This window comes from Gallinula chloropus (assembly GCF_964237585.1).
Source record: "Gallinula chloropus genome assembly, chromosome: 5".
In the NCBI taxonomy this organism is placed as follows: domain Eukaryota; kingdom Metazoa; phylum Chordata; class Aves; order Gruiformes; family Rallidae; genus Gallinula; species Gallinula chloropus.
The window spans coordinates 1,661,198-1,687,756 of record NC_140090.1 but is presented as its reverse complement, the minus strand read 5'-3'; the positions used below and the strand labels follow the sequence as shown (position 1 = coordinate 1,687,756).

Genomic DNA, 26,559 nt, shown 5'->3' with positions numbered 1-26,559 from the left:
CAAGGGTTTATTCACTCAAGGCAGCGCACACATTGCAGACCCCAGGCCGAACAGACACCCCGGTAAAGCAGATACCCCCTGCTGAATGCTGCAAACTCCAGGACAGGTGTCTGTCAGAAACATGGCTGAAGCAGGACACGTTCACCCCGCTGGCTGACCCTTGGAGGCTGCAGAGCTGTGAGAGCTCAGCCCAGCTCCTGCCCCAGCCACATTTCTCCTTCCCTTCAACAATTCAAACCTCTCAGAGTCAGCTCCCCCTAGGATTCCACTGGGAAGAGCCATGAATGCCACAAAGTGATTCGTTCGTTCAACAGGTACATCACAGTGTTCAATGTAAGTGAGAGTAGTGCCTGTTATTTCTTAGAAAAGATGCAGAAACAAAAATAAAGGGGGAAAAAAGTTCCTCTTCCTATCAGGAAACAATTCCTGGGAGGGATTGCAGCTGCACCCCTTTCTGAGGGGTGCCCTCAGAGGAATTACACCGTTCCACGAGTATGGGAACACCCCCAGACAAAGCCCAAAGTAAAAGGAGCTGTTCTCATCAAGGTTCACTTGTTACAGAGACAATCTGGTTATTAACAGTGTCATTTCTGCCCCAGATTAAACAGACACCCCCCATATCACACCCCAGCTGCACAAAAGACCCCAATTTCTCAAGTGTGTTAACCCTTAGGAGCTGGTATGAAAAGGCAGGAGTTCTCTACCCTTGAATTCCTGATATAAAACAGCAGGTAGAATCCAAACATAGAAATGGGAAGTTAGAGAAACCCTTTGGCAGCGTGCTCAGTTACAATCAGGCCTTAAAAATAAATATGATCATGTATAGAAGTATGAAGAGAGACAAAACCAGACCCTATGAACACCACAACCCTCTAAAGACACTATTTTAATCATTAAATTATTGTACACTATCTACAAGTTGTATATCACAGAATCAGGACTACAAGAGATGACAGCATGAGAAATCTGGTGTATAAAGGTCCAGGCTTTAACAGGATGCAGATACTGAGCCATATAGAAAATCTAAGACCAGTGAGTATATACAGTATTTATATTTAACAATTAACCAAACATCTAAGCACATCTGCCTTGCTATTGCAAAATACTCAGTAATATTTCTGCTGGACTTTCAGAATCCTGAATCCAATAAAAATTCCTATCTTGACCAGAATTTACTGACAAACACAGGGGGAATCGATAGAAACGACAGCAAGGGTTAGTTTGACTACACACTGACTTGGAACAAAGCAAACTCTTCCCAAGAAAGGAAATAAAAACCTCTCCAAACAGTAAGAACTCTGAGCAGCAGCATCGAAATTAATTCTTCTTCTTAAAGGCAGCAAGGAACAGGTTATCAAAATACTTCAGTATTGCAACGTGTGGTAGTTATACTCTGCTACCTTGAGGGGATGGGGAGAGACAAGTTAATGTCACGTCAAAAGGGAAGACAAAAGCTTCCTTCCCATTGCACACAGTTAAATTAAAGTGATTTCAAGAGCAGGTACTGAACACCTTATTGCATAAGCACGAGGCTGCCAACGAACAAGGTCAGGACACTAAAGAATTAAGTAAAACGTCAAAGAAAGGGAGGTGGCACTGAGTGAAGGCTGGTTTTTATTACTCAACAACAGTCTACAATCTGACAGTTCTCATTTGGTGGAGGATTCACACACTGAACATCCTTGTTTAGACAGCTGGGAGCTTCACACATTGAATCAAGACGTTTTTATCAGTTATATTCCCAGTGTAACGATCGTTACTCAGCATAAAAGGGTTAAAATCAGTATAAATGTGACTGTGCTAAAGTGAGGAGGTAAATAGTGATTATTTTTTTTCCAGAGATTGAAACAGAAGAGAAAGAAACCCCTCACTCCTGGAAGATAATCCAGCTCGTCCGCTCCCCCCCCCCTCCATGTATAAACCCCCCCGTTCAAAAAGTGCATCTGGGAGAAGATGTTTGGATTTCTTTTCTTTGCCACCAAACACCACACTTCAGTTCCACAGACACCCCTGTCACCTGCAAGCCACAGCCACTCCCTGGATTAAATGAGGAGCAGAGTCCCGCTCCCTTTGTGCTGCCTGTACAGACAGCACACTAGTTACACCTTTTCTGAGCTGCCTGACTTTCTCTGACTGTAACCAGCATTTGACATGGAGGTGGTGGCAGAGAAAAGAAATCCAAGAGAGGCAAGAACCCCTTGGTCCCATAAAGACAATTCCTGTTCCACTCAGTCCCCACGGGAAAGGGAACAGGGCAGATCCTCACGGTCTTGAGCTTCAAACATTCCTGACCCCCTCCCTCTTCCTTCACCACAAGGAACTACAGTACTCCTTCACTTCTCCATGCATCCAGAAAGGAAAGAGAGAGATTCTGTACAAGTTTCTGGCTCAGCACCTCGTATCCACAGGGTGCCCACACAGTCAGCTGGAGCGTCCCTTGCCTGTGCTTGGAAGGAGACTTGTGCTTGCAGGACCTGCTGCCTCTGCCAAACCACACAGGAGAGCTCTAGCACCCCCCACCTGCTGGCTTCAAGAGGAACCCGTCCCAAGCTCGCTGTGGTTCCCCCAAATCTAAGAGGCAGGGCTGTAAAAAAATCCCATCTCTCACGTCCCTGTAGGTGCACAGTCCTCACTGTCACAGCATCCAATCACTTCCTCTTCCAGCTCTCATCTGCCGAACGCGTGCGGCTGTCCCGATGACACAGCCTGCATCAGGCTGTACCGCTCGCTACAGCGAGAGGGAACGCGGTCTCTACAGCTGCAGAGAGTCTCTAAAGCCACCTGGACAGGGAGATGACAGCAAGGTACCAGAGGAGGCAATGTGTAATGAGAGTTTAACAATCATTAGGCGTCCTCAAGTTTTCACAAACGCACTGAAAACCGAATTATTTTGGGACAATCTCTTCAGATTCACAAGTGGTGCTTCTGGAACCCACCACAAGAAGGGCTCCCCGTAATCATGAATCATTGCAAACCATCAGCTAACCTACTGAAGCTATCTCTACACAAAGGCTTAACGACCAGACCCGATGCAGGTTTGTACTCTGTGCCACCCTAACGCAGCAAGCTGGGTTATTTGAAAGGAAAAGGTATTCTGATATCCGTTGACAGGTGTTCCTAAAAATCATGAGGCCAGGCAACCTTTATCTGTTATCTCAGCAAGGTGAGCTTGGTTTGGTTTTAGAGGAGAGGCTGCTGATGGTAATTTGTTTGCTGCTGTAGAAGGGAGTGAGCTGGAGCTGCCATGGGATAGCCCGGTCCTTGAGGCAAACTTGACGTGTTGTTCTGGAAGGCTGACATATCCACTGACATTGCCATCTGCTGCGGGGTGTAGGCAGCTGTGCTGGCGGCTGGCGGCAGGCTCTGGTTCACGTAGGGCTGGTTTAACACAGAATCCGGTCCTGGGCTGGAAGGAATCAAAGCAAATTAATTCTGACAAGCTCAGGTCCGTTCATCCCGTGAGCTGATTTGTAAATAACAAGGCTGCTCAGTCCCAAAGTGATCTGTTCAGCCTGGAGAAGAGAAGGCTGTGGGGGGACCTCACTGCAGCCTCCCCGTCCCTGAAGGGAGCAGAGGAACAGGAGGGGAATCAGCTTGTTAAAGGGCAGAGACTGGCAGGACAAGGGGATGGAGTGAAGCTGGAGGAGGGAAGGGGGAGAGGAGAGATTGGGGGGGAAGTTCTTTGCAGAGAGAGTGGTGAGGAGCTGGAAGGGGCTGCCCAGAGAGGGGGTGGGTGCCCCGTCCCTGGGGGTGTTCAAGGCCAGGTTGGCTGGGGCCCTGGGCAACCTTGTGTAGCTCCAGGCCTGGAGGTTGGTGTCCCTGCCTGTGGCAGGGGGTTGGAGCTCTGGGACCCTTGGGGTCCCTTCCAACCCATGCCATTCTATGATTCTTTCAGCATCAAGTGCCACCACAAGCACCCCAGGGACACACAGTGTCCACACACAGCAGCACAGTTACCATCGGGGAGGCAGCGATGGAAGAGTTTGTGGAAGCAAATACCTTAAATAGGTGGCTTGCGCTGGGCGAGCGGCGCCGGGGGAGTTGATGCTCTGAGGCAGAGACCTCAGCTGCCCCATCTGCTCGGGTCCAAGGCTGTAACCTGGGGAAACGGTGACCTGGTGAGCACCCTGGATCACGTAGTTCCCACCAGGCGGCTGTACAGGATACGACTGGAAAGAAACCACCACAGATCAACAAACCCAACGTCCTGTGCCTTTCCCTGCCCGTTCAGGAGCAGGACCCACAGAACCCCCCTGCAGTGGACAAGCAAGTTTGGGTTCATGGGCATCAGTTACTCAATCCAACAAGATTCTAAACCCAGAACTTCTCAGAGCACGTTTCAAATCAGCACCTTTTATTTTACCAGAAGGAACGTTTCAGAAACACACTAACAGGGTCTGCAAGAGCCACCTTTGGCAGACCTCCGGCCCTCCCAGAAACCTGATTCCTTCCTCTGATTCCCCTTGTCTTTAAAACATTCGCTCCTTTTACATACTTCGATGCACAGAGTTGAGTAGGAAGATGGGCACTGTATGAGATTTACTTTCCCAAACGTGTGAAATAACAAAACCTAAGAACATCCTAAGATGGTAACGCAAAAAAAGGAAAGCAAAACACTTTGTTCTTTGCATTTCTGGTTTGAGACAATGAGGTTTTTACTCAAAATCCAGGTAGTGTGACAGGCTTTGCCTACAGAAGTCAGTGCTGCTCACTGGTGTTGGATCTGGGATGCTCCATGGGTGCTGACAGGGCAGAGTGCTTGGTACCAAGCCACTGCACCACACATCAGGGTTAGCAGCTTCTTGGGGCTTTTCCCACTGGAAGCACACCATCCCAGAACAATCAGTAAACCCCAGGGGCCCTTTAGCTTAAAAGCCTTTTTAACCTCCAAAGACTCTGCGTTTTCCATCGTTGCCAGGAGTTAAGGACACAGCATTACTTTTAACTGACATATATTCAGATCTAGCCGTTGCTATGGCAACTATTCTTTTCCCACTGAACAATTAACATTAAAGTAAAATTCACTTGAAGTGAAACCACTCATTCTGTGCTTTCTCCAAAAAGGATCTTTCAAGTGCCTTTTTTCTCCTCCATTTTTGGTTCCTTAAAGCATCAATATGGCACAGCAGAGATACTGTAAACTGGTTTCAAGCAACTACACCCCCTAATACAGCATGTTCATTTCTGAAGGGGGGAAAAAAAAGAGCCAAAAGCAGAGTAGTGTTTCTATATTTAGTCAAAGAACACCACACTCACAATTAAGGCACCGATATTAAAGCTCACTCACATCCCTGCTATTAGATAGAAGGTAACATTTTACTTTAAAACTGAGGCCATGACTCACAGCAAGAACATCCACCAAGCTGCTGGAACATGGAATTGTAACTGTAAAATATTAATCACTGCAGGAATCTTTTGGTATTTTCCATACAGTATCTTTCTAAGTAGAGCAAAATTACCTTACTGTCCACAAACTGAAGTAGTCTGTTCTAGTGAGCAAGTGGTATTTCATTCTAAGGGCTATAAAAAGTCACCCAGCAATGTCAGATTGCTCGTAGGCTCGTTTGTGCTGTCAGCTTTTTAAATAGAAACCTGTCTATTAGGAGAGTCTCTGTTTCCAGAAAGGGATACTGACCTGCACTGAAACACCAGAAGATGTAGGTGGGTATTGTGCAGGATGGTGAAGCTTTGAGTAGGCTGAATACATCGGTGTTTCATTCATCAGTTTGTTGTAGAGCTCCAGAGCTTCTAGAACTTTCACATTCAGTTCAGATAATTCTGAATGTTTCCTGTTTCAAAACAAACATACACAGACACTGAGCTTCTCTAACATCCAGTGTCAGGTGGCAGAAAGAACAGTTCATTAGGCAGCTGTGAATGTGCAAAGAAAAGACATTTAAGAGGTAGATGGCAAATTTCCTACACATGTAAAGCTGCTGTGTTGTTTCTTACACTGATGGGACTGGAAGGAGAAGTCCAAGCAGTGAACAGCTCTCCTTGCCCAGCTGCAATAAGGCAAGCAACCCCAGAGGTGTTAGTTGCCTTTTCTTTGCACCCTGACACCCCAAGGAGTCTGAGGAGGGGTGAAGAGGTGAGGATACCCTTGGGTAGATGTTCCTGTTGCAGAGGATGGTCAGCAGCACACTGAAGATGCCAAGCTCTAGATGGACAAAGCACTAACATAAAGCATGGTATGTTTTGGGGAGCAGCAGTCAAATCTTAGTGCACACCCCATGACTCTGGTACTTAAGTGTTAAAAAAGAAAGGTTGAATTGTTAACATTTCTTTCCTGCAAAATCTTCCAGCTTGGGAGACAAAACACTCAAAAGACCCCTAATACAAGTGCACAATTTGGAGTAAATCATTGCTAATAACACAAAGCTATGTTGTGGCTCACCTGTCTATCTCTTCTAGCTTTTCATCTATCATTGGACCCATCTGCTGACAAATATCTGCAAAGACAAAGTGCCAAGGGAGTCAGTGTCATGCACAATTACAAGTGTAAATGCAGCCAAAACAGAACTTTACCCAAGTAGGCTAAAACAGCTTATGAAATGGGAGAGGGCACCCAGGTGTCACACCTGTCCCACCCCTCCAGGCCAGACAGACAGCAAAACCTGTGGTGTTTCTGCTTTGCCCACCCCTCCTCTTCCCCTCTAACAAAAGACTGCTGATGAAACCCAGGGGACATTCTGTGTTTCTGCTTGTGCTGTGCAAGACCTACAGCTTCCATCTCCTTCCAGAACAGCCAGTGGAACCTGCCTGTGACTCTGCTCTACTGCAGAGCTCCCTTTGCCTTCACTCCTTCCCACCTAGGAGCACTCCTTTTTAAATGCAAGATCAACTATTATTCCACACCTTGAATTAATTGGCTCTTAAGTGAACTGAACTTCCTCCCCCTCCAAAGCCAGCAGCGTTCTGGAGAAATCTTGACACAAAATTGCTTATTTCAAGCAGAGTTTTGATGGGTGGATGGTTCCATTGTACATGAGCTGAAGTCAGGCAAATTACTCTGCTAAACATGGAGTTGGCTTGGCAACTATCAGAAAATTTAGAGTCATACATACAGCCCTGTGCTCCCAGTGGGAAATCGCTGCTCTACAGTACACTGTTAGCCCCAACCATGGATTCTCTAAGCTTAAAATAAATGCAGAATTACCAGCTCAATCCACAAAAGGTAATTGTGAGAAGAAATAGAGAATCTAACTTAGTGTTTGAAGTACCTTCTGAGTCCAGAAGGTCTGGGGAATCAAGCTTTAAATCCGTAGGATCTATACTCTGAAGTACCTGCAGTGTTTTATCCATCTTATCCTGAAAGGCAGAGAGAGGATTAGTAACAGCTACTCCTGCAGCATAGCAGAGACTGCTTTCAAATAATAATAAAGATCTTTATATCCCCAAAGCATTCAGTAACAAGAGAATGTTTCAACCAATGTAAAACTGCAGCCATTTTTTGCTATGGAAAGCCACTTCATACCTCATCTATATAAACTGGCTCAGGTTCTGCTTTCTTAATTTCTTCTGTAGTATCCTCAGGAACAGAGATTTTATCCACAGTTGCTGAAAGAATAAATGTTAGTTTCTTTTCTGCTGCTGTGTTACTGTGTTAACTTAAAACACATTTTTTCCCTGCTTGCCATCAGATCTTTAAACAGAGGGAAATTGAAGTACTTTAAGCTGTGATGCACCTTGCTGCTGGGGAAGGGGAAAACGGATCTGCCTGGAAAACCTTCTAACGAGCTGCTTCCTTCATCAGCCTGATTATGAACCTGATGGCCCAGGGAGGGAGAGACTCTTGAGTCATACCAGCATTTAAAGCCACCTCTGGCAGGTGGAGTTACTTCAGCCAAGTCATAAGGTCAAGATTGATGGTGGTGGTGTGAGAATGAACAGAGCTAACAAGGGGATCTCAGAACCCACTGACCTGGGTATGAACATTACTCCATACCAGGTCTGGTGTCTGAGAAGAGACCTGGACATTTTCAGTGGGGAGCTGCTGGACTCCAGTGTCATATGTTACTGACAATGAATAATGGGAGACTGAACAGAATTTCTCTATCAGGAAAAAGGTAACAGCTCAGAAGAGAATCAAAAGACTGAAATCACTGCAGCGAGCTAACAGCAGCGGTATATGCTTGCCTGTTTGAAACAAGGGCAGGATTTCTCTCTCAATTCTTCCCTTGGACTGATTTCAGGAAATTAGTTTGCTGATGGGCTCATTAGCAGTTCCACCATAAACCTAATACCTTTCTAAAATAACCTGCCAGCTCTTCATAGCTAACTTACCTGCCTCAGGTTCCACGTTCAAGTCTGAAGTCACAAAATTAGACGGAAACAGTCCCACTCCTCTATGATTTTCACCTTTCCACCAATTGGTGTCACTGGGGAAATAAAGATGAGTTACAAAACTCTGAACATTAATGCTAGCTAACAGAAAACCTGGGATATTCCCCTCTGTATCCAAAAGCAAAGGAGAACATTTGTAGGATTAGCAAAGCTAAAAGACAGGAGCTGGGGCAGACGGGTGGGGAGGAGAAGAGGAGGGATCGAGGGAGGTGAAATCATGCAGCAGCAATCACTCAAAGCTTCACACAACTCTTCAGTTCTTTAGATTGATTAGATGATAGCCCATTACAGCTTCATCTGAAGTTTACAAGAGGTACACAAGTGGGGACTAACATTAGAAGTATAATTGATCTGTCACAGTCTATTAAATTAGAACAGTGTTAGCAGGGAAGAAGCTCTGCTGCTGAGCTATCATTGGGGCAACGGAGAGAACAACAGTAATTATCTTCTAAGGATTTTCTCTTCAGTTTTATTCTTGGCAGATGTGATGTTTGATAGCCAAAGACTTAACACTTTCTGGAAGCAGCTGGATATGTTATATCCAACTAACATTTATCTCAAACTACAAACACACTGGACCTACACCATGATATGGTTGCCCTTCTCTGCACTCGCTCCAGGACCTCCATGTCCTTCTGATGCTGAGGAGCCCAGAACTGGACCCAGCACTCCAGGTGCAGCCTCACCAGTGCCCAGTCCAGGGGCTCAATCCCCTCCCCAGACCTGCTGGCCACACTATTTCTGACACAAGCCAGGATGCCCTTGGCCTTCCTGGCCACCTGGGCACACTGCTGGCTCGTGTTCAGCCTCCAGTCACCCAACACCCCCAGGTCCTTCTCTGCCTGACAGCTCTCCAGACAGTCTCCCCCAGCCTGTAGCGCTGCCTGGGGTTGTTATGTCCCATGTGCAGCACTCTGCACTTGGCCTTGTTAAGCTTCATCCCATTGGTCTCAGCCCATGGGTCCAGCCTGTCCAGATCCCTCTGAAGAGCCTCCCTACCCTCAGGCAGATCAACACTGGTGGCAGGGAAGGAGCAGTGGAAGATAAAGGGACTGAGGGAGGCCATAGTGACAATATGCATTTCTGGGGATAAGCATCAGAGGGGAAAACTGCTATCCTAAGAAAAGCAGCAGATTAAGAACACAGGCACCTTCACCAGAGTATGTTATACCTGTCATCCAAAACAAAGATGATTTCTCCACTTTTAAAGGTGAGCTCATTGTCCTCAACAGCCTCAAAGTCATACAGAGCTCGCACCTTCCTCGAGCTCTGGGTGTTTGGCTGGATTTCTGCAGATGGGTACAAGGATTTTGTTTCCATTTGTTGCTGTTTCTGCTCTTGCAAAGACAATTCGATAGCTAGAATTGGGAGAGGAGAAAAAGAGAGATTTGTATGTATTTTTTCTGTGTTCAAAGGCAGTTTGCTTTCCTCAGAAGCTTTCCTCCATGAGGAAAACCCCTTGAAAGTCACAGCACCAAAGCCCCACCCTGCTGTGCCTTCACTTTCAAGCCCCCACAGAGGAAGGGAGCACAACTTCCCTCTGCTGTGGGTTTTGGCAAAACCTCTGGAGCACAAGAAGACCGTGACTAGCAATTTACCTTTAGCTATATCTTCATCTTCTTTGGTTTTATTTAACGATGAGCCATTCTTGGCAGCATTTGTGGTAGCCTGCAAGTGGTTTAACAATAGAGGTAAGTTCAGGTTGCACAGGAAAAAGAAAGCTCTATAATTATCTGCTTCAAAGAATTAGAAAGAAGTTGTTCCTGGTGAGCTGCCTTACTGAAGCATCTCATTACTGAATCAAGATGACCTTCTAGAAGAAAAAAAATAGCACTCTTCTGAATCTCAGCCAGGTTTTGTTTTCAGCAAGGAAGAAAGTAAAATAAATAATCAGACCTAATTTAAATCAGCAATCTCATTTAAATAATGACAGCAGTCTCGTTCAATAAAGTGAGGCCACTCATTGAGAAGACTGCTCATTCCACCTTTGTCCTCCACCCCTCCCTTGAAACAGGAAGAAAAGCTCTTTGGAGCCCTACATCTGCAGGGACCTGTGTTATTAAGCAGCAGCTGGAGTTGCTGAGAAGGGAAATCAGAGCAAAAAGCCACTCTCTATCTCTGCTGGTGGGACTATGGGAAGGAAGAGTAACAGTCCATCAAGTTGGGAGCTGCTGACTTAATGAGTCTCACATTGACACCCTTCCTAGAGCTTCCATTCCACAGGGGAGCCTTCCCACACAACTTCAGACACAAGCCATGCCCAGGACCTAGCAATGGTTCTACAACAGGATTCTGTTCCAGTGTACCAAACCCTAACAGGCCTAAGCTTTGCTTGTTTGAAGTGAAGCACACGAGGTAAAAACATCAAGATGTCATTTTATATGTATTTGTAGGAAAGGAAGCATAACTGGTTGCCAGTACTCTACATCTTCCATGTTTCTGCCATATGTTTTAACACATATCCTACATTTAGAAGTGAAAACATCTTTGTGGAGGAAGGAAAGAGTGTAGAAGTAAAACCACCCCTCTGTTTAATACAGAGAAAAGCAAGCTGCATGTCAAGAACACGCAATAGAAGCTGCAATCTCAATATTCAGGGCTGATCTGCACCTGACTCATCATTAGCATGAAAATATTTGGAAGCATCAATAATACAGCACAGAAAAAAGCCACCTGTCATTGTATCTGCCAGCTCAAAGGGCAGGTGTAACACACAGCACAAGTGAAATACAAAGGGTGAGGTCAGGGACTGAGTACCCCACCTACTCAGAGCCAGGGCAGATCCTGACACGAGCCAGTGTCTTGTGTGAACAAGGAAGGAGGATTTGGAAGGAGGAAAGCATAGCACACATCATCTCAAAAAAGCCTCTGTTCCAGGTACTGTCCTTTGTTTTGTGAGGCCCTGGGAAGGCAAATGAAGGTATGTGCTCCAAGTCAGCAATCAGAACCAAGAAACACCAAGTGCAAAGCGTGGGTGTAGGATTGCTTTAGTTTCAGGTGGTGACAGCTCAATGAAGCTCTGAAAACGAGGATCTAAAATGAACCAACTCACAAGGGCATCAGGAATCAGTCTTTAACCTGTTCTTATTTTTCTTTGGAGGACATGGACATACAAAAGCAGAACAAATAGAAGTGAACCTCAGCACAAGGAGGCACCCAAACTACAACAAGGATCCTCTGATGGGCAGCAATGAAGCCCTCGTTTGGGCAGCCTTCACCGCCAGGAACAGGGAGTCTAGTGGTACCACACATCCCAAATCAGGTTTTACCTGTGATCCTGCTGCAGGGAAAGTTACACCTTCTTCTTTTAAGGATTTGATAGTTGCAGATATTAAGCTACACTGTGGGTCTTTCTGAAATTCTTCTGACCACTCCACCATTAGAGTTTTTAGCTTTTCACTTACTTTGGGATGGGCCTGGAAGACAAAATGGCATAGGAAAGGATGTTTGTACCTCCACATGAACAGGAACAGTTGCTCCCTCTCAGTAATACTTTGCTATTCTCTTGCACAGCCAAAGCTCCCATCTTGCAGGCAGCTCACCTACCTCTGCTGGTGTTTTGGTGGAGTCAATTTTAGGTAGTTAAGGAACGGTTAAGGAAAAAGACTGACAAACCTTTTGACTTTGCAAATGCCAGCCACACTTCCACCTCAATAATCTTGGAGAAATTTGGATTATCTATGACACTTAACCCAACTTTTCTGCACTATGTTAATTACCCTCCACTTTACCTCAGTGCTCTCTTCAATACTTCTACTTATTCCCCTCCCAGCCTCTAAGTTGGTCCCATTTATGAGATTCTCTTTCCCTACAAGGCAATGCCCCAGCCCTAACATTAAGACCTCTGCTGTCTTCTCCTTAGATGCCAGAACACATTTCTCCCTGTTAATTTCTCAGGCGACGGGATCTCACAAACCCTGAATCTCTGTACCATCTCTGTGTGTACCACCTCTGTGTGTGTGCATGGCTGCCTCCTTGATTCAGACTCTCACAGAAAGGAATTACCTGTTATATACAGTGACACCCTGCTTGTGGGACAGTTAATACTATTAGCTCCCAAACTGGGAAATGAGGTGCAGGAACACCACCTGGTAAAGGAAGATATTTGCTTGCAGTGGGGGTAAACCAAGGTCAAGTTCACGCTCTGCTTGCGGTTCCTCTGGCTCCCACAAAATAGCTTCTACAGCTCCTCTGCCCTTATCCACAGGATTTATGGCTACTCTAAATCCATGTAGGACCACTGATTTAATTCATGCTGCAAATTTCATGTGCTACCAACCTCACCCAAAGTGATAATCCACCTTCAGAAAAGCAGGTCAGAGTAATATGTTACTGTGCTGCATGGCTAAACACCCTTCAGAGTACACCTCAGCAACACCCAACATCTCTGCTGTTGATCCTGTAACTGTGTAATAGCCTTAAAAAAATTACTGGAGCAAAAAGAGTGACTCTTCAATAGAGCAATGACCATAGGTCAAGGTCATGCTGACACTACAGGGGTAGAAGATGGACCACAGCATGTCAGACTCCACATAGTTTCTGTTTTTGTTGACAGTTGATGAAAAGACTGTAGTTTGAACCCAAAGCATCCAAACTAACCTGAAGATACCCATTTAGTGAGTGAGGGTTCTGGGGCTGCTGGGGTCACCTACACCTACTTCACCTGGTTTCTCTGGCAAAGAGCCTGGGACTGCACCAGTGCAGCGGGGGCCGGGAGTTCTCATCTGGGTGTAGCTCAGATCACACTGTAAGCCTGTGCCTCTCATGCAAACCTGTGCAGAACAGTCACATTGACAAGTGTGGGCTCAAGCATGCATTTAATTGAAAGAGGAGATGCAGCTGGATAGGTTCTGTATCAGCAGAAACACGTTACACTTGTCTGAACTCATCTTCTTTTGGAAAAAAAGGGAGAAAATATCATTTTATCTGCCCTCTGCAGATCACTCCCCCAAACGGGCCAGGGACACTTAAAGCATAAGTACTTCCCCCCAGTAAATTAAATTATGCTGCAGTAAACCATTCTCCAGCAGAATTAAAGGTTTGTTTTTACACCCACAAGTGCTGTCAGACCATGAAGGTCAATGTTCTATTTCAGACCGGACCATGGCTAATGAGAACAAAGGGGAGAACTTTAAGACCTATTTTTCCATACAAAGCAAGAAACAGAAGAGCTGTGAACTCATTTTGCTTCCCAGCAATTTTATTAGTTTCCTTAATTGCTTTGCTCCACCTCTGACAATTCTAGGCCTCCCATATATTTGAAGACTAACTTTTTTAACCCATTAAGCCATTTTTGTCTTCAACTGGAACAGTAATTAGAGGAAAGGTGTTTGTTAATTCAACTCATTACATCCAGATATAGATCCCACCAGTTGCTTGGCCCTAACCATTTCAGTCTTCCCTTCTTGGTTACCTCCAAGATTATAATACCAAGTGGGTATTATCAGCCTCAAGCTGGTTGTCTGAAGACTTTAATGTTTAGAAATAAAGTTTAAAGACTTTGAACATAGTTTAACTTTCACACTTTTGCCTCTGCACATCGGCCCATGAATTTCATTCAAGCCAAATTAAAACCTTCTTGAATAAAAAAGCTGCCTTCACCATTATCAACTTAGTAGAGCTTAAGAGTCGTCACAGGCACAGACTTTAATTGAAATTGCTTGTGTGGTTTTGTAAATATTTGGAGTGGGTATTATCAGCCTGTCACTCAATACATTTTATTTTCATTCAATTAAAGCACAGGAGTTTCAGTGATAAGACAAACAACCAGCAGTACCTGCAGTTGCACCCAACCTAGAGCATGCACATCAACTACATTATTAGTTCTGCCAATTCTTTGCTATGTCAAGACAAAAGAGTCACCAAAATAACACCCTTTAGGCTATAAAGAGTTACCTTGTTGATTATACTCCGAGCTTCACTAGCGAAATCACGAGAGCACACTTCTAAGTGAAATATTTTCCCACAGTTTGATACACAGGCTCCTAGAAGCTGACAAGAGAAACAGAAACGTGAAAATGGATGGCAACAATTAAAATAACCCCAAATAAAAGCATACATAGAGAGGTACATTCAATTCTCAGTTCAGCCTGCACGCTCTCACTGACTTCTACTGAAGATAGACACAGGTATTCATTGACCTGCACACATTTCACAGCAGCATTTCATGGAAGGATACAAGGTGGGGGTGAAAATAGTGATTGTCTACTCACTGTAAGTGCTTGCAAAGCCACGTGGGGAACTTTGTGATTTACTCTCTTCATGATGGCTTTAAGGCAATCCTTTGCTCTGAAAAAGGAACAAAGAAACTATGTGTGATAAACACAATGGACAATCTGCACCATGAATGATACCAGATACTCAGGCTGGCTCAGCCAACAAAACTGGGTCCACTGAAGATCAAGTGTAGCCTAACCTAAGCTGTTCCCAGAGCTAGGCTGGAAAACTTGTTTGCTCTTATGTGTATTGGATTGGAAGAGACTCCACTTTTTACACTGGCATTTTGTATTAATTTCCATGAAACTGCTGACAGGCCATAAAGGGAGAAATTGCCATTAAGTTGAGGAAATGGATTTGAAACGGACAATGAAAGAAATGTCCATATAAAAAAAAGAATGGGGAGCAGGGATGATTAAATAAATGGTTATTTTACTGGCTACTCTAAGGGCTCTCAATGGATTTCATTTAAAAATTGTGCTTATGGGTTGTGAGCTCTTGGAGCTCATTTTCAAGACACCAAGGACACATAAAGACTTTATAATTGGTTTCAGCAAAATCTGCCATCACAGCGTGGTAGGGGTGGAAGGGACCTCTGGGGGTGATCCAGTCCCACCCCAAGGTATGTATATATAGAGATACCTATAGAATAATGGTTAGCTCTCAGTGTTACTCTGCTAAGGAGTTTCATACATAAAATGGGCATTGCAGGCACACAGTAGTGACATTAGATGCTAGGAAAAGGTTCTTCCCTGGCAGAGTTGTGGGGCTGTGGCACAGGCTGCCCAGGGAGGGGGCTGAGTCCCCAGCCCTGGGGGTGTTTAACAGAGGGGAGATGAGGTGCTCAGGGATCTGGGTCAGCACAGGACAGGGACGGTTGGACTTGATCTTAAAGGGCTTTTCCAACCTGGTGACTCTGTGACATGGGCTGAGGTGTGTTAAAGGCTTCATTACACTCTTACTGTGAAGCCCCCAGACCCACCAAATCTCTCCATGAAGACCTGGTGCAGTACCTTTACAACTAACATCACTGTAGCTTATTGAGCTGCTCTGTTTTCCCAGCACAGAAACATCTCCCCATGAGACATTTCACCATGTCACCCAGCAAACTCAGCTCAAACACCCTGTGCTCATCACCACTGAGGCTCTGGCTCCCACCTCACTTTCCACAGGCACCAGTGAAAGCCACTGATGAAAGTGGCAGAGCAAAGACCTACTGTTCCTTCCCAACTGAGGCTTTAGCAGTCATGCAGTGCCTGGATCAAGGAATCCATCTGGCTGAGCACACCAGTATTGAGAGCAGATCCACCAGGAATCCTTTGTACAAAGGGCTGGAGGAGATACCTGCCCACCCTCTCCAACACAAGTGCTCCCACAGAACTGCAACTTTAGGCAAAGCTTAAAAAAAAAGCTGGGTACAAATGAAAGCAGAACTGTTTGTTGCACTCTTGACATTTAAGGAGATGGTTTGTTTCAAGGCTTTGTTTTGAAAGATGTCTGTCTCAGTGTATTGTGAGAAAGATTTGATGCCACTGTGTTAAACAAGATAATAAGCTGCATCTATATTCACATGTTGGTTCAGAGCAGTAGTCTGGTTTTGAAACAATTTTTCTGATTACTCCCACGTGTGGCACATTTAGTTCAGGGTGGAGTTTTGTGCAGGCAGATTTATCTCCTTTTGGAAGCAGCTAAACCAGAAACTCCTCTGTGCAGAGAAGTGTGTTCTGACCTCTCAAGGAGCCAGGAGAGTCACAGCCTGTGAGAGGGGATCTGCAGGTAGATTTGCACCAGCACTAGTGTGGCTGTTAAATTTAGGAGAAGAGATGAAATCTGTTCTGATAGAGGGGAAAAAAACCCCAAACACCCTGAGCTGCAAACTGGATGGACACAGTGGGCTCAGTACCAACTGCTCTGGGTCACTATTCCAGCCCCATCATGCTGAGTTACATGGTGACATACATGTATCCAGAGCAGTATGGGTTTAGCCCAAATCCTGAGTGTGTTTGGTGGCAGCCAAGGTACAAACAACCCAAAAACAGTTGTTCATCTACACGTTTACTTAAGGGTCAGCAACAGTGTTTATTGTTTTCAGAAGATGGCTCTTAGTGAGGGGCAGAAGGGAAGAAAACTACACAAAATTAACATCAAATATGCTAATAATAGTGGGAATTTCAAATTGAGAATTTAGGACATGTAGCAGTAGGATGAGGGGTGATGGTTTTGAACTTGAAAAGGGGAGATTTAGGTTGGATGTTAGGAAAAAATCCTTCAATATGAGGGTGGTGGGTCACTGGCACAGGGTGCCCAGAGAAGTGGTGGAGGCCCAATCCCTGGAGACATCCAAGGTCAGGCTTGATGGGGCTCTGAGCGACCTGATCTAGTGAAGATGTCCCTGCTCACTGCAGGGGTGGGACTAGATGGGCTCTGAAGGTCCCTTCCAATCTAACATACTCTATGATTTTATTGTATATGCAATTACATATATTAAGATTTAATGACATTTTATATATGTAGATATACATTCAGCATGTGCAAGTAAAAAACCCAAAACATTTTTACAGTCTCCCTCTTCCAAAACAAACAGATTTAAACCAGCTCCCTCTAAAAAAACCTTCTGGCAGTAAAAAAATTCCAATATTTTTAATCAAGGACTCAAAGAACATTCTACACCTTTTTTTTTTCCTCAAGACTAAAGATTCCCAGATTGAAAAGATTTGCTATTATTTGCTGTGGAAGATAACCACTAAACAAAAAACCACCACACCAAAACTTTTTAGGTGTAGTAATATTTAAATTTACATATAAATGATAAAAAGTCTAAGATTATTTAAGAGTTCAGCCTGTGCACTAATTCAGGCTTACTTCAAAAACTAAAACACATTATCACTCAGAAGGTAACCTTAAAATTCAGGAAATATTTCTGGCCATTACAAGATCACAGAACTTGTGTATCAGTATTACTGCTCAGGCTACACCAACTCAAACTGAGCTATGATTTGATCCCAGTTTTTTTCCCCTCTTTCCTCCTCCATCATTCCCATTCTTCCTAATGAATAAACACCCAACAAAACATCATAAACAGCTAACTGTCCCAGCTAGATCATTTGCTGCCAAGAAACTAGTTCACTTTTTCCTACTGGCACAGTTGCTGCTTGAAATTCATGCCAGATCATTAAATATGAATAACTTGGGTCTACTGAGCAAAGCTCCACAGGAATTGGAAGGCACTCAGCACACACAAATTGCTCTACTAGAAATCCTGTCGGAACATTTCTTTCAAAGAACTTTGAAGCCAACTTGGTGTTTGAAGAGCTGGCAGAAGTGTCAGATCAGTGATGTGCATTTTGAGAAGCCTCCTCTCTGAAACATGAAGTTACGTGCTGGAATTGGAATGCTGAGATACCACTTACCCATTAGGAGTACTTCCAACTTTGTCACATATATCCATGATAAGACCCCAGTCCTCACTGGTGTTATATTCATTTGTAGCCTTTTCTAGAAAGGAAAAGAAGAGTGATTAAGTGTAATGTCATAGAATCATAGACCTGTCTGGGCTGGAAGGACCCCAGGGATCACAGAGCTCCAACCGCCTGTCACAGGCAGGGACACCAACCTCCAGGCCTGGAGCTACACAAGGGTGCCCAGGGCCCCAACCAACCTGGCCTTGAGCACCCCCAGGGATGGGGCACATCCCATTAAGTTCAGGTTCTTAGTCAACAAACACTCAGTCATACAAAAAAGAAAGACTCCAGACACAAAATGGTGAGAGGCAGTGTCTTCTCCAGCTTAGCACCACCTCTTGCTATTGTGTACATCCCAGTCTTCATACAGGAAGCACAATTGTACTAACAGATGTGATAAGTATTTAAAAGAGCCAATAGCAGGAACAACTCTTCAATGTTGTAAATGATCAGAAAGAAGCTGCTTCTCTACAGTCTGTTTAGTTACTCCACGTTGAAGTCACAGTCTTAGGTTGCAGCTTGCTCAAAGTCTTCATGTCATTAGGGATGGATGGTCCAAAAAAAACCCCAAAGATCTCCTACAGGAAAGCCATCTCCACATGCACCACACTTACTAAAATGTATTTTCTCAGGAAATCTAAACACCACAGCAAGTGTGGAGAAAAATAAGTGATACAGAAGGATTAATAAAGGACATGCAGGGGGGCAACAAAACCCAGACTGCTCTATCGAAAGACTGTGTCCCTAATTAATATCTGCTGTGTATCATTCCATACATAAACTGCTAAGACTTGATGTTATTTATTTGTACTTTTTATTAGAGCCAGGTTATTTTAATCACATGTAAATATTACAGTTGTATTAAAATAGCTTATAAACAGCAAATTAAAGATTTTTTACATTGCATTTGCTGCCTTGGGGCTTAAATTTACCCTGCCAATTTGATATTTTAACTAAATTCCAAAGGTAAGTGCTTTTAGATGTTCATGTTGTATGTTAATCCTGTCAGAATGCACTGGATAATCATGGCAATATCATCATCAGGACTTTTACAGCATTTTACTTCGGTGAGAAGCCACTCAATCCCTTTGGGGCCAAGTACTTTAAGGACTGTTTACTAGATTAAAGCAGATCATAATGGTCACTCCCCATTAACATAATGGTGTTCTGCCACAGCAGCTGTTGAGACATGACAGGGCTTGCTGACAGCCATACCAGTGCAGGATAAACCCAATTTCATGTCTGCAATTAAGCATCTCCTGCGATAATCAGCTTCACGCTTACTTGGGCGGTTAGAAGTCGCCACCCAGTTCGGGCTGGCTCAGGATACGGGCTTCCAGGGAGCCAAGGAGAGCAGGGCAGCCAGCCATGCCCCCAAGCCCCTTTTGTTACAGAGGGAAGAAGAGGAGGGGTGGAAATCTGCAATTTTGGCCACAGGTTATCTTCAGAAGCTCAGACTATCTAAGGGAAATACACGTGTTTATGGGAAGGACGTTCCTACAGCACAGACCTTAAAAATTTACCTGGGACACAACTGTTAACTTCTCCTTTAAGCACATCAGTATTGAAGACACTAACACAGAATTCATTGCTTGCTCTTGACAATGAAGGAGTGCCTGAAGTGTCACATGCCAAGCCAAAGAAGAAGTCCCCATAAAGAGAGCCTGATGGAAGCCAGGGCAGAACAAGCATGGCTGTGCAGCTCCATGCAGCTCCAGCTCCTTCAGCCTGCTGGGATGCATCAACAGCTCTCCTCCCTTTACCATCCTGGTTACACAGACACAGGTGGCACTTGTGTCTTCTGCAGAAGTCCCAAAAGTGCTTCCTTGGGGATATACTGAAGTTTTCCTGAAGTCATGGTCAGCTTTGCTTGCTGTGACAGATGTTGCCCCATGCTACCCTGACCAACTCTTCCTCTGTCAACACGAAGGCTTAACATTCACCAGGCTTCACTGGGAAGTTTTCAACTCCGTATCTTCTACACCCTGCAGAACATGACAGCTACAACATTGAGCTCTACTTACTCACAGCCTCTGTGCTCTTCCTGCTCTCTCCAGGCCAGCACGTTTGTCCATGGAGGCACATCAAAGGCAAACTCCTTCCTCTTGTATCTACGCAGCCTGTTCCAGGAGCAGATGTGCTCCCGGAGAGAATATGAAGGCTGCCCTGTGGAAAACTCATACAACTTTTGGGGTTTCCTTCCCTGCCAGTATGACAAACTTAACAGCATCTGGTTTTTTGCTTAACATGAGCTCCAGCTAAAGAATAACCTTGGAGGATAAGCACTTCACAGATGCAGAGACATGGACTTTGATCAGAAGAAACAGATGTGGGAGGATGCATTTTCCAAGAGTTTTTCCATGCTAAGAGAATATAAGCTTTTAAAAAATGCTGTGACTTATACCCTGTAGTCCTCCAATTAATAAAGGAACACTACATTTGAGCTTACTTTTATAGAAGTAACAACAAAAGCAAAACACGCTTCTTTTTATTGCTGCTTGGTATATTTTTAAAAGCCCACAAAGAATTAAAACCTCCACAATTAATCATTCTGAACTGGATCAGTTCCCTGATCTGATTTGCCATGCAGCTGCACAAAAACCTATGCCAACTACAAGAGGGGAGAGAGCACTGAAGTGAGCAGCTGGGAAGGGGATGGGAACTGTTTGCTGGTACTACTGCCAAAAGATGAACTGCTTGTCAAGCTACTGCCTTAAAACACTGTCACCAGCTCTGCCACAAAAGAAGGTAATGCTTCAGCTTCACCATGGCATCCTGAAGCCAAGGTTTTTAGGGCCCTCCCTCCCCATGCAACATCTAGAAGGACCCCTGTATCTGAAAGGGAGGGTGGATGTCGCCCTTCCCAGCCTGAAAAGGGATGGGTAATACACATAAACATCACCAAAAGATGGGGATAAATTACTATGAGGACTGCAACTGGGCAGCACGTGGCATCCTCAAAAGCATCCCTGTTCATTTCAAACGTAAGCCCTCGGCATCTAAAGATCCTGGCATGATGTCAAAGCATCATGGATCTGCATTCAGGATTGAGTGCACTACCACACACTTGCTCTTCAGGGCCTGGAAATGCCAGGCAGAGCTCGTGAGCTCCACACCTCACAGCTTTCACACGCCGCCTCTCCCAAGGCCGCCAGCACGTTCAGCAGAGCACAGCCAACACTGGATTCCCTCCGGTTTGCAACTCCAACAGCTACACCTCCCATTTCCAGTACAACACTGAGGATTCAGCAGGTATGGCAGGATCCATATGCACAATGATAAGCAGCAAGGGAAACAGCGAGAGCCACCAAGAGATCTTAAAATCTATATATGAATATTAAAAGGAAAAAAGAATGAACTGCAGGAACCTCACAGTCCCCAGAATTCCCCAGGCATAGGAGCACCCCAGAATGTTTAAAATTAAAGAGTCAAAAAAAGCTGGCCCTGAAGTATTTGTAAGCTCAAAGTTCATAGAACTCCTTCAAAGAGCACCCTGAAAGCACAGGGCAAACAAGATGAAGGGAGCAGAACCCCTTCCTTGTGAGGAGAGGCTGAGGGAGCTGGGGCTCTTCAGCCTGGAGAAGAGGAGCCTGAGGGGTGACCTTATTCACGTAGATAGATATGTACAGGGTGAGAGTCAGGAGGCTGGAGCCAGGCTCTGCTCAGGGGTGGCAGCGACAGGACAAGGGCAGCGGGTGCAGCTGGAGCAGAGGAGGTTCTGTGGGAATGTCAGGAGGAACTTTGTGAGGGTGAGGGAGCCCTGGGACAGGCTGCCCAGAGAGGCTGGGGAGTCTCCTTCTCTGGAGACATTCAAACCCACCTGGATGTGTTCCGGTGGGATTTAGTCTGGGTGACCCTGCTCTGGCAGGGGGTTGGGCTAGATGAGCTTTTGAGGTCCCTTCCAACTCCCCACGCTCTGTGAGTCTGTGTGTGAGAAATTGTGCAGAGTCTCTGCCAAGGTAACCAACGTGACACGTCCATTCCCACCCAAAGTATGTCAAACTGCTACACAGCACAGATCTCTCCCTGACTGCTGCTGCTAGAAACCCATATCCCACTCATCATACAGCATCACCATTTGAGCCCAACACAGCGAAACCAGCAACCCACCTGATGCCAGCCCTACCTCCATGCTGCCTAACACACGACCTTCAAACCTGCAAAATACACATTATTTCAGCCCTGAATTCCCTTGAGCCAAGCTTGCCAGCACTGCCAAACACCACATCAGTTAAAAAAAGAGTTAAAACATTAGAATGCAACTGGTTTTTTCCCCACCTGTGCCAATGTTTTCATGCTAGAAACAGAAAACAAGCAGTCAAGCACAGCTTTCACACAAAGAACTTGTCAGTCTGACACGGTGTTTGCTAAAGACTGTGGTCACTAAGGGAAGTCTTTCCTAGAGACTGATTTTCCCCCTGAAGCCAGGTGAAATCTTATCTGCTGATAAACATTTCAACTTTTACACAGAGCCATTCTAAGCATATAAAACCAGAGTTTATACATGGAGTTAACATAAAACAAATTGAGGACTACTCCAGACTGTTGTTTTTCAGCAGATAAAGCAGAACCCCATGGATGAAACCCAGGAATTGAATCCCACGCACCTTCATTTGTTTACTCTGCCTTTGTATAGCAAAATTAGAAAATTCTGGCTTTAATTAGTGATTATGGACACGATGACACTACAGTCAGACTTGCATTTCCAGTAACACTGCACAGGCCACTTGGTCCCTGCTGAAAAGGCAACCCTGCTTGTAAGGATCCCAGGTCCCTGTTCATGTCACACTGAATAGGAGATTCTAAAAAAACAAACCAGGATCAAAGTGGGATATTAAAACAACTTTTTGAAATGTAAATCCAGCTCACTGAGAAGGTTCTTTGAGATACATGCTTTGCTTAAAAAGTGATCCTGACATTTTGTTTCATTGAGGCAGCTGGCCAATAACCTGAAAAGCAAACAATTTGTTTGTCAGAATCTGCAAACTACAAGAAAAACACTGAAAAGACTAAGGAGGGAGTACAAAGATTTGTGTTCCAGAGCCTGGAAAGCTGCAAAAGGAAAGTTGCCAACAGTCACATCACAAAACATCCTTTATAAGTAAAATAAAAAACATAAGGGCATGATATGTTAGAAAAATAATCAAGGCAGGGGTGAGGGACCAAACCAATCTCAAAAATGATAAAGAAATGAAATTGCAGGCTCAGAATTCAGGAATTTTAATCAGTCAAATCAAGGTAAAGCCACACACCAAAGACTGAAAAATGGTGTATCTACATTTCAAGACAAAAAGAAACACTCAAACACACACACAACCCCACAAAAAAAAAAAAACCCACCCCAGATGATGAAGACAAGTTACTACAGAAAAATGAAGGGAAAACATGGTGAGATGTCCCAGGAAGCAGCTTCTTTTCTAGGCAAGTCCATCTTATTGAATCTAACATCAGTCACCCCTTCAGATCACAGGGAAACGTTTCAGAAGATGTCACATGCAAGTTATTAGCTAGAGTTCTTGGATCATTCTACAAGTAACATAAAGCACTAATGAGCGTGGGGAGAATTTACTCCTCAAATGCCTCAAAAATCAGAGTGAAATCAAAATTAATATATCCTGGTCAACACTGACAACAAAGATAAGGCTCTTGTAGGGAAACTAGCACCAAGGTGGAAAGTATCATCAAAAAAAGGGAAGGCTAAAACATAGTAAGGGGGAATGTACACCTATGTAAGTGTAAACCCTTGAGGGTTGGGTTAGGTAGAGAAATGTAACATAGGACAAAATGCAAATGAATGCAGCCCATGGATAAAAGCTTCTCCTGGAAACTCTGTGCTCAGCACTTGTTAGAAACAAGAGGACACCAATGACTGTGAGTACATCAAGTTCCAGCCCAGGAGGACACAGCCACAGAAAGTCAAATGGAATCCTGGAATGAAATGAAAGGCACCAGGTAAACACCCCAGCAAAGCACAAGGAAACAGGGAAGGCTATGGTGCAAGGTATCAGGGAGCCCTGATACGGTGTACCACTCCGGATGTCAGTCAAACTACACAGGAAAATGCTTCCTACTCCCTTGATTGTGTCAACAACCTTCTGAAAGAAGGCTAACTAAACAAAAGATGAAAGGGAACAGGCTCATTCTCCACTCAAGGAGCGACCGCTGAAGGGATGAAGGTTATTTAAGAGGAAGGACAACGCTGGGAAAAACAGCGAGTGCACAAGAACTAACGACTAATAGATTTAGACAGGAAATTAAAGAGCTTCTAACACTCCAAAGAACTGGAGCTCTGGGGTATCCTCTTGATGAGAAAAACAGATGAAGGAAACCACGCTCCTCCGTAGGGTTAAGCTTGTGGCACTCCAACTAAGCACAAAGCCACCAAAGCAGATGCCAAGGAATTAAGACACCCTGTAGCTCTGCTGAAAAGCAAACACACAGGTTGAGAACCAAGGAAGCAAAAAGCTCTGGCAAAGCAGAACGTGTGCTCACCTACATCTTGTAACGGTGCCCCAAGAAGGGAGCAGCACTAGACCCTGAGGTGAGAGCTGGAGCTACCTCGCTGCCAAGGGAAGCGGGTCCTGTCCTTCCCCTTACCTGTGTAGGGGTGTCCTGCTCCACCTCCTCACCACCACCACCTCACAGCCTCTGCTCAGCTGGTTCCAGTCACCACACTCTCAAACTCACCACCTTCACAGAGGAGGCAACTCACCAGCCAAATACTTTTCTTCCCAAAAAACTAGTTTTCTGCCCAAAAGCACTGAATCAGCTCAGTGGTGAATTAATTAAAACAAAACACAAAAAAAACCCCAAATAAGACCCCACATGGGTGGATGGGGCCATGGAAAGGATCTCTCCAGTAGCATCAGGCCATCAGCTGGGCTCAGCTACTTCCTTACTATGTTTTTAGGTTGTTTTGTTTTAAAATTAAGAAGGAAGTAGAATGTAAAAGAAAAAATAAATCTGACAGAAGCATATTAAAATCATTCAGGTAAATGCTACAAGCAAAGGGACAGACCTGCCATATTTAATAATGTGATATTCTGCATGTTTTAAAATGCTCCTGATGGTAAATTGATCTTTATTTCCCTGAGAAGGGACTTGTAGGATTTATCCTCGACAACCACAAAGCTCCCATGCTGTCACACTTAGCTGTAACAAGTGCAAGCAGTCACACACCGTGTGCACAAGGTAAACTTTAAGGAAACACAAAGTGAACAGACTTCCACTTCTGAAGTGCCACAGCCCTGAAAGTTTCTGAAGCACTGAGGTGTGCCAGACCCGTGCACAGCTGTGAGAGCCCCCAGTTCAAGAAGCCTCTGCCTATGCAAATGCCTCTCACATGGCTCTGACCAATGTAAGTCTGGCATAGCACATGTAGAACCATCACAAGGTGCTTGACAGAACAAGTACACGTAGCTGGTCTGGTTTCTGCTTTCATTTCAGTCGTGGATCAACATTAAAAGTCTCATGATGGTTTGTGAGAAGTTGAAGGAGGAGGGGAATGCTTTTATTACACAAACTTTGCAGACACATAAGAAAATGGTGCAACTCAACAACAAAATAGAGACAACAAAACCCAGCCTGACAGAAGCCCCAAGAAGGCTGAATTCTTTCTGATTACACTGGAATTTTAGTTAGCTCTGGCTCTGCACCTAGCTTAAGTGCTTTTTCTAGCGCTTTGATTCAGAATATGCATTGTTAAAAGGGGGAAAAAAAAAAGAACCCCTAAAAAAGCAACTCACAGAACAAGTTGGACGCTGGATCAGGCACAAGACAGAGCAGAAGCACAAACAAAACAACTGAGTCATCGCCTTGATCCTGCCGGTGGCACCAGCTCCAGCCAAAGTTGCCTCACGGTGTTGTAATGGGAAGAAGCCTCAGCTCGGGATCAACCCGACAGCCCCAAAGCAGGCTGGAGGCGAGGCCCTGCTGCCAGTCACTGTGCGGGGCACCACCACGGGCTCCCACGGCCGAGGCCAGACGGGGGTTCGCCCTCGAGTTCCGCCCCAGAACGCCCAACATTACACCCGGCCTGACGCCACGGCAACCCGGCCGTGCCGAGCGGCCTCGGTGAGAGGCAGGAGGCAACGGGGCATCCCACAGCCCCGCCGCCGCCGCCGCGCCCGCACCTCCTCCACCCGGGACCGGCCGGTGTCCGAGCGGAGGCCGCAAGGCCGCGGCGGAGCCCAGCGGGAAGGCAGGGCGGGCCGGGACGCCGGCACCGAGCCGCGGGGTACCCGGAACTCTGCTAGAAACGGCCCGGCGCTTTCCGCCAGCAGCCGGCGGGTGCCGGCGGAGAGGCTGCTCGCTGAGCGGGCCTGGGAACACCGGCCGCCGGTGCTCCTCTTCCTCCTCCTCCTCCTCGGGGGCCCAGGGCCCGCCGCGGATGAGGGGGGGGGAAGGCCGCCGCCCCGCAGGGACCGGCCCTGCCTGCCAGCCGGACCCAGCCGCCGCCACCCGGCCTCCCCGCCCTCCGCCGCCCCGCTCGCTCACCCACGTCCTGCTCGAAGGGGTTGGAGGCGAAGAGCGGCAT

The 26,559-nt window shown here is 45.5% G+C and overlaps 1 protein-coding gene across 2 annotated transcripts; it reads right to left on the bottom strand.

Moving 5' to 3' along the window:
* On the bottom strand, positions 1–26,559 carry STAM2 (signal transducing adaptor molecule 2; the record flags this gene model as incomplete). 2 transcript variants are annotated; one of them, XM_084265138.1, is made up of 14 exons in its annotated part: positions 1–3,406; positions 4,000–4,169; positions 5,636–5,789; positions 6,398–6,452; positions 7,224–7,311; positions 7,478–7,560; positions 8,287–8,381; positions 9,518–9,704; positions 9,945–10,014; positions 11,616–11,762; positions 14,242–14,355; positions 14,559–14,634; positions 17,973–18,057; positions 26,520–26,559. In XM_084265138.1, the coding sequence occupies 14 exons, from the start codon at positions 26,557–26,559 to the stop codon at positions 3,181–3,183; spliced, it is 1,590 nt and encodes a 529-aa protein (XP_084121264.1). In that variant the 3' UTR covers positions 1–3,180. The 2 variants fall into 2 exon arrangements, with proteins under 2 accessions (XP_084121264.1, XP_084121263.1); XM_084265137.1 differs by having other exon boundaries at positions 14,242–14,337.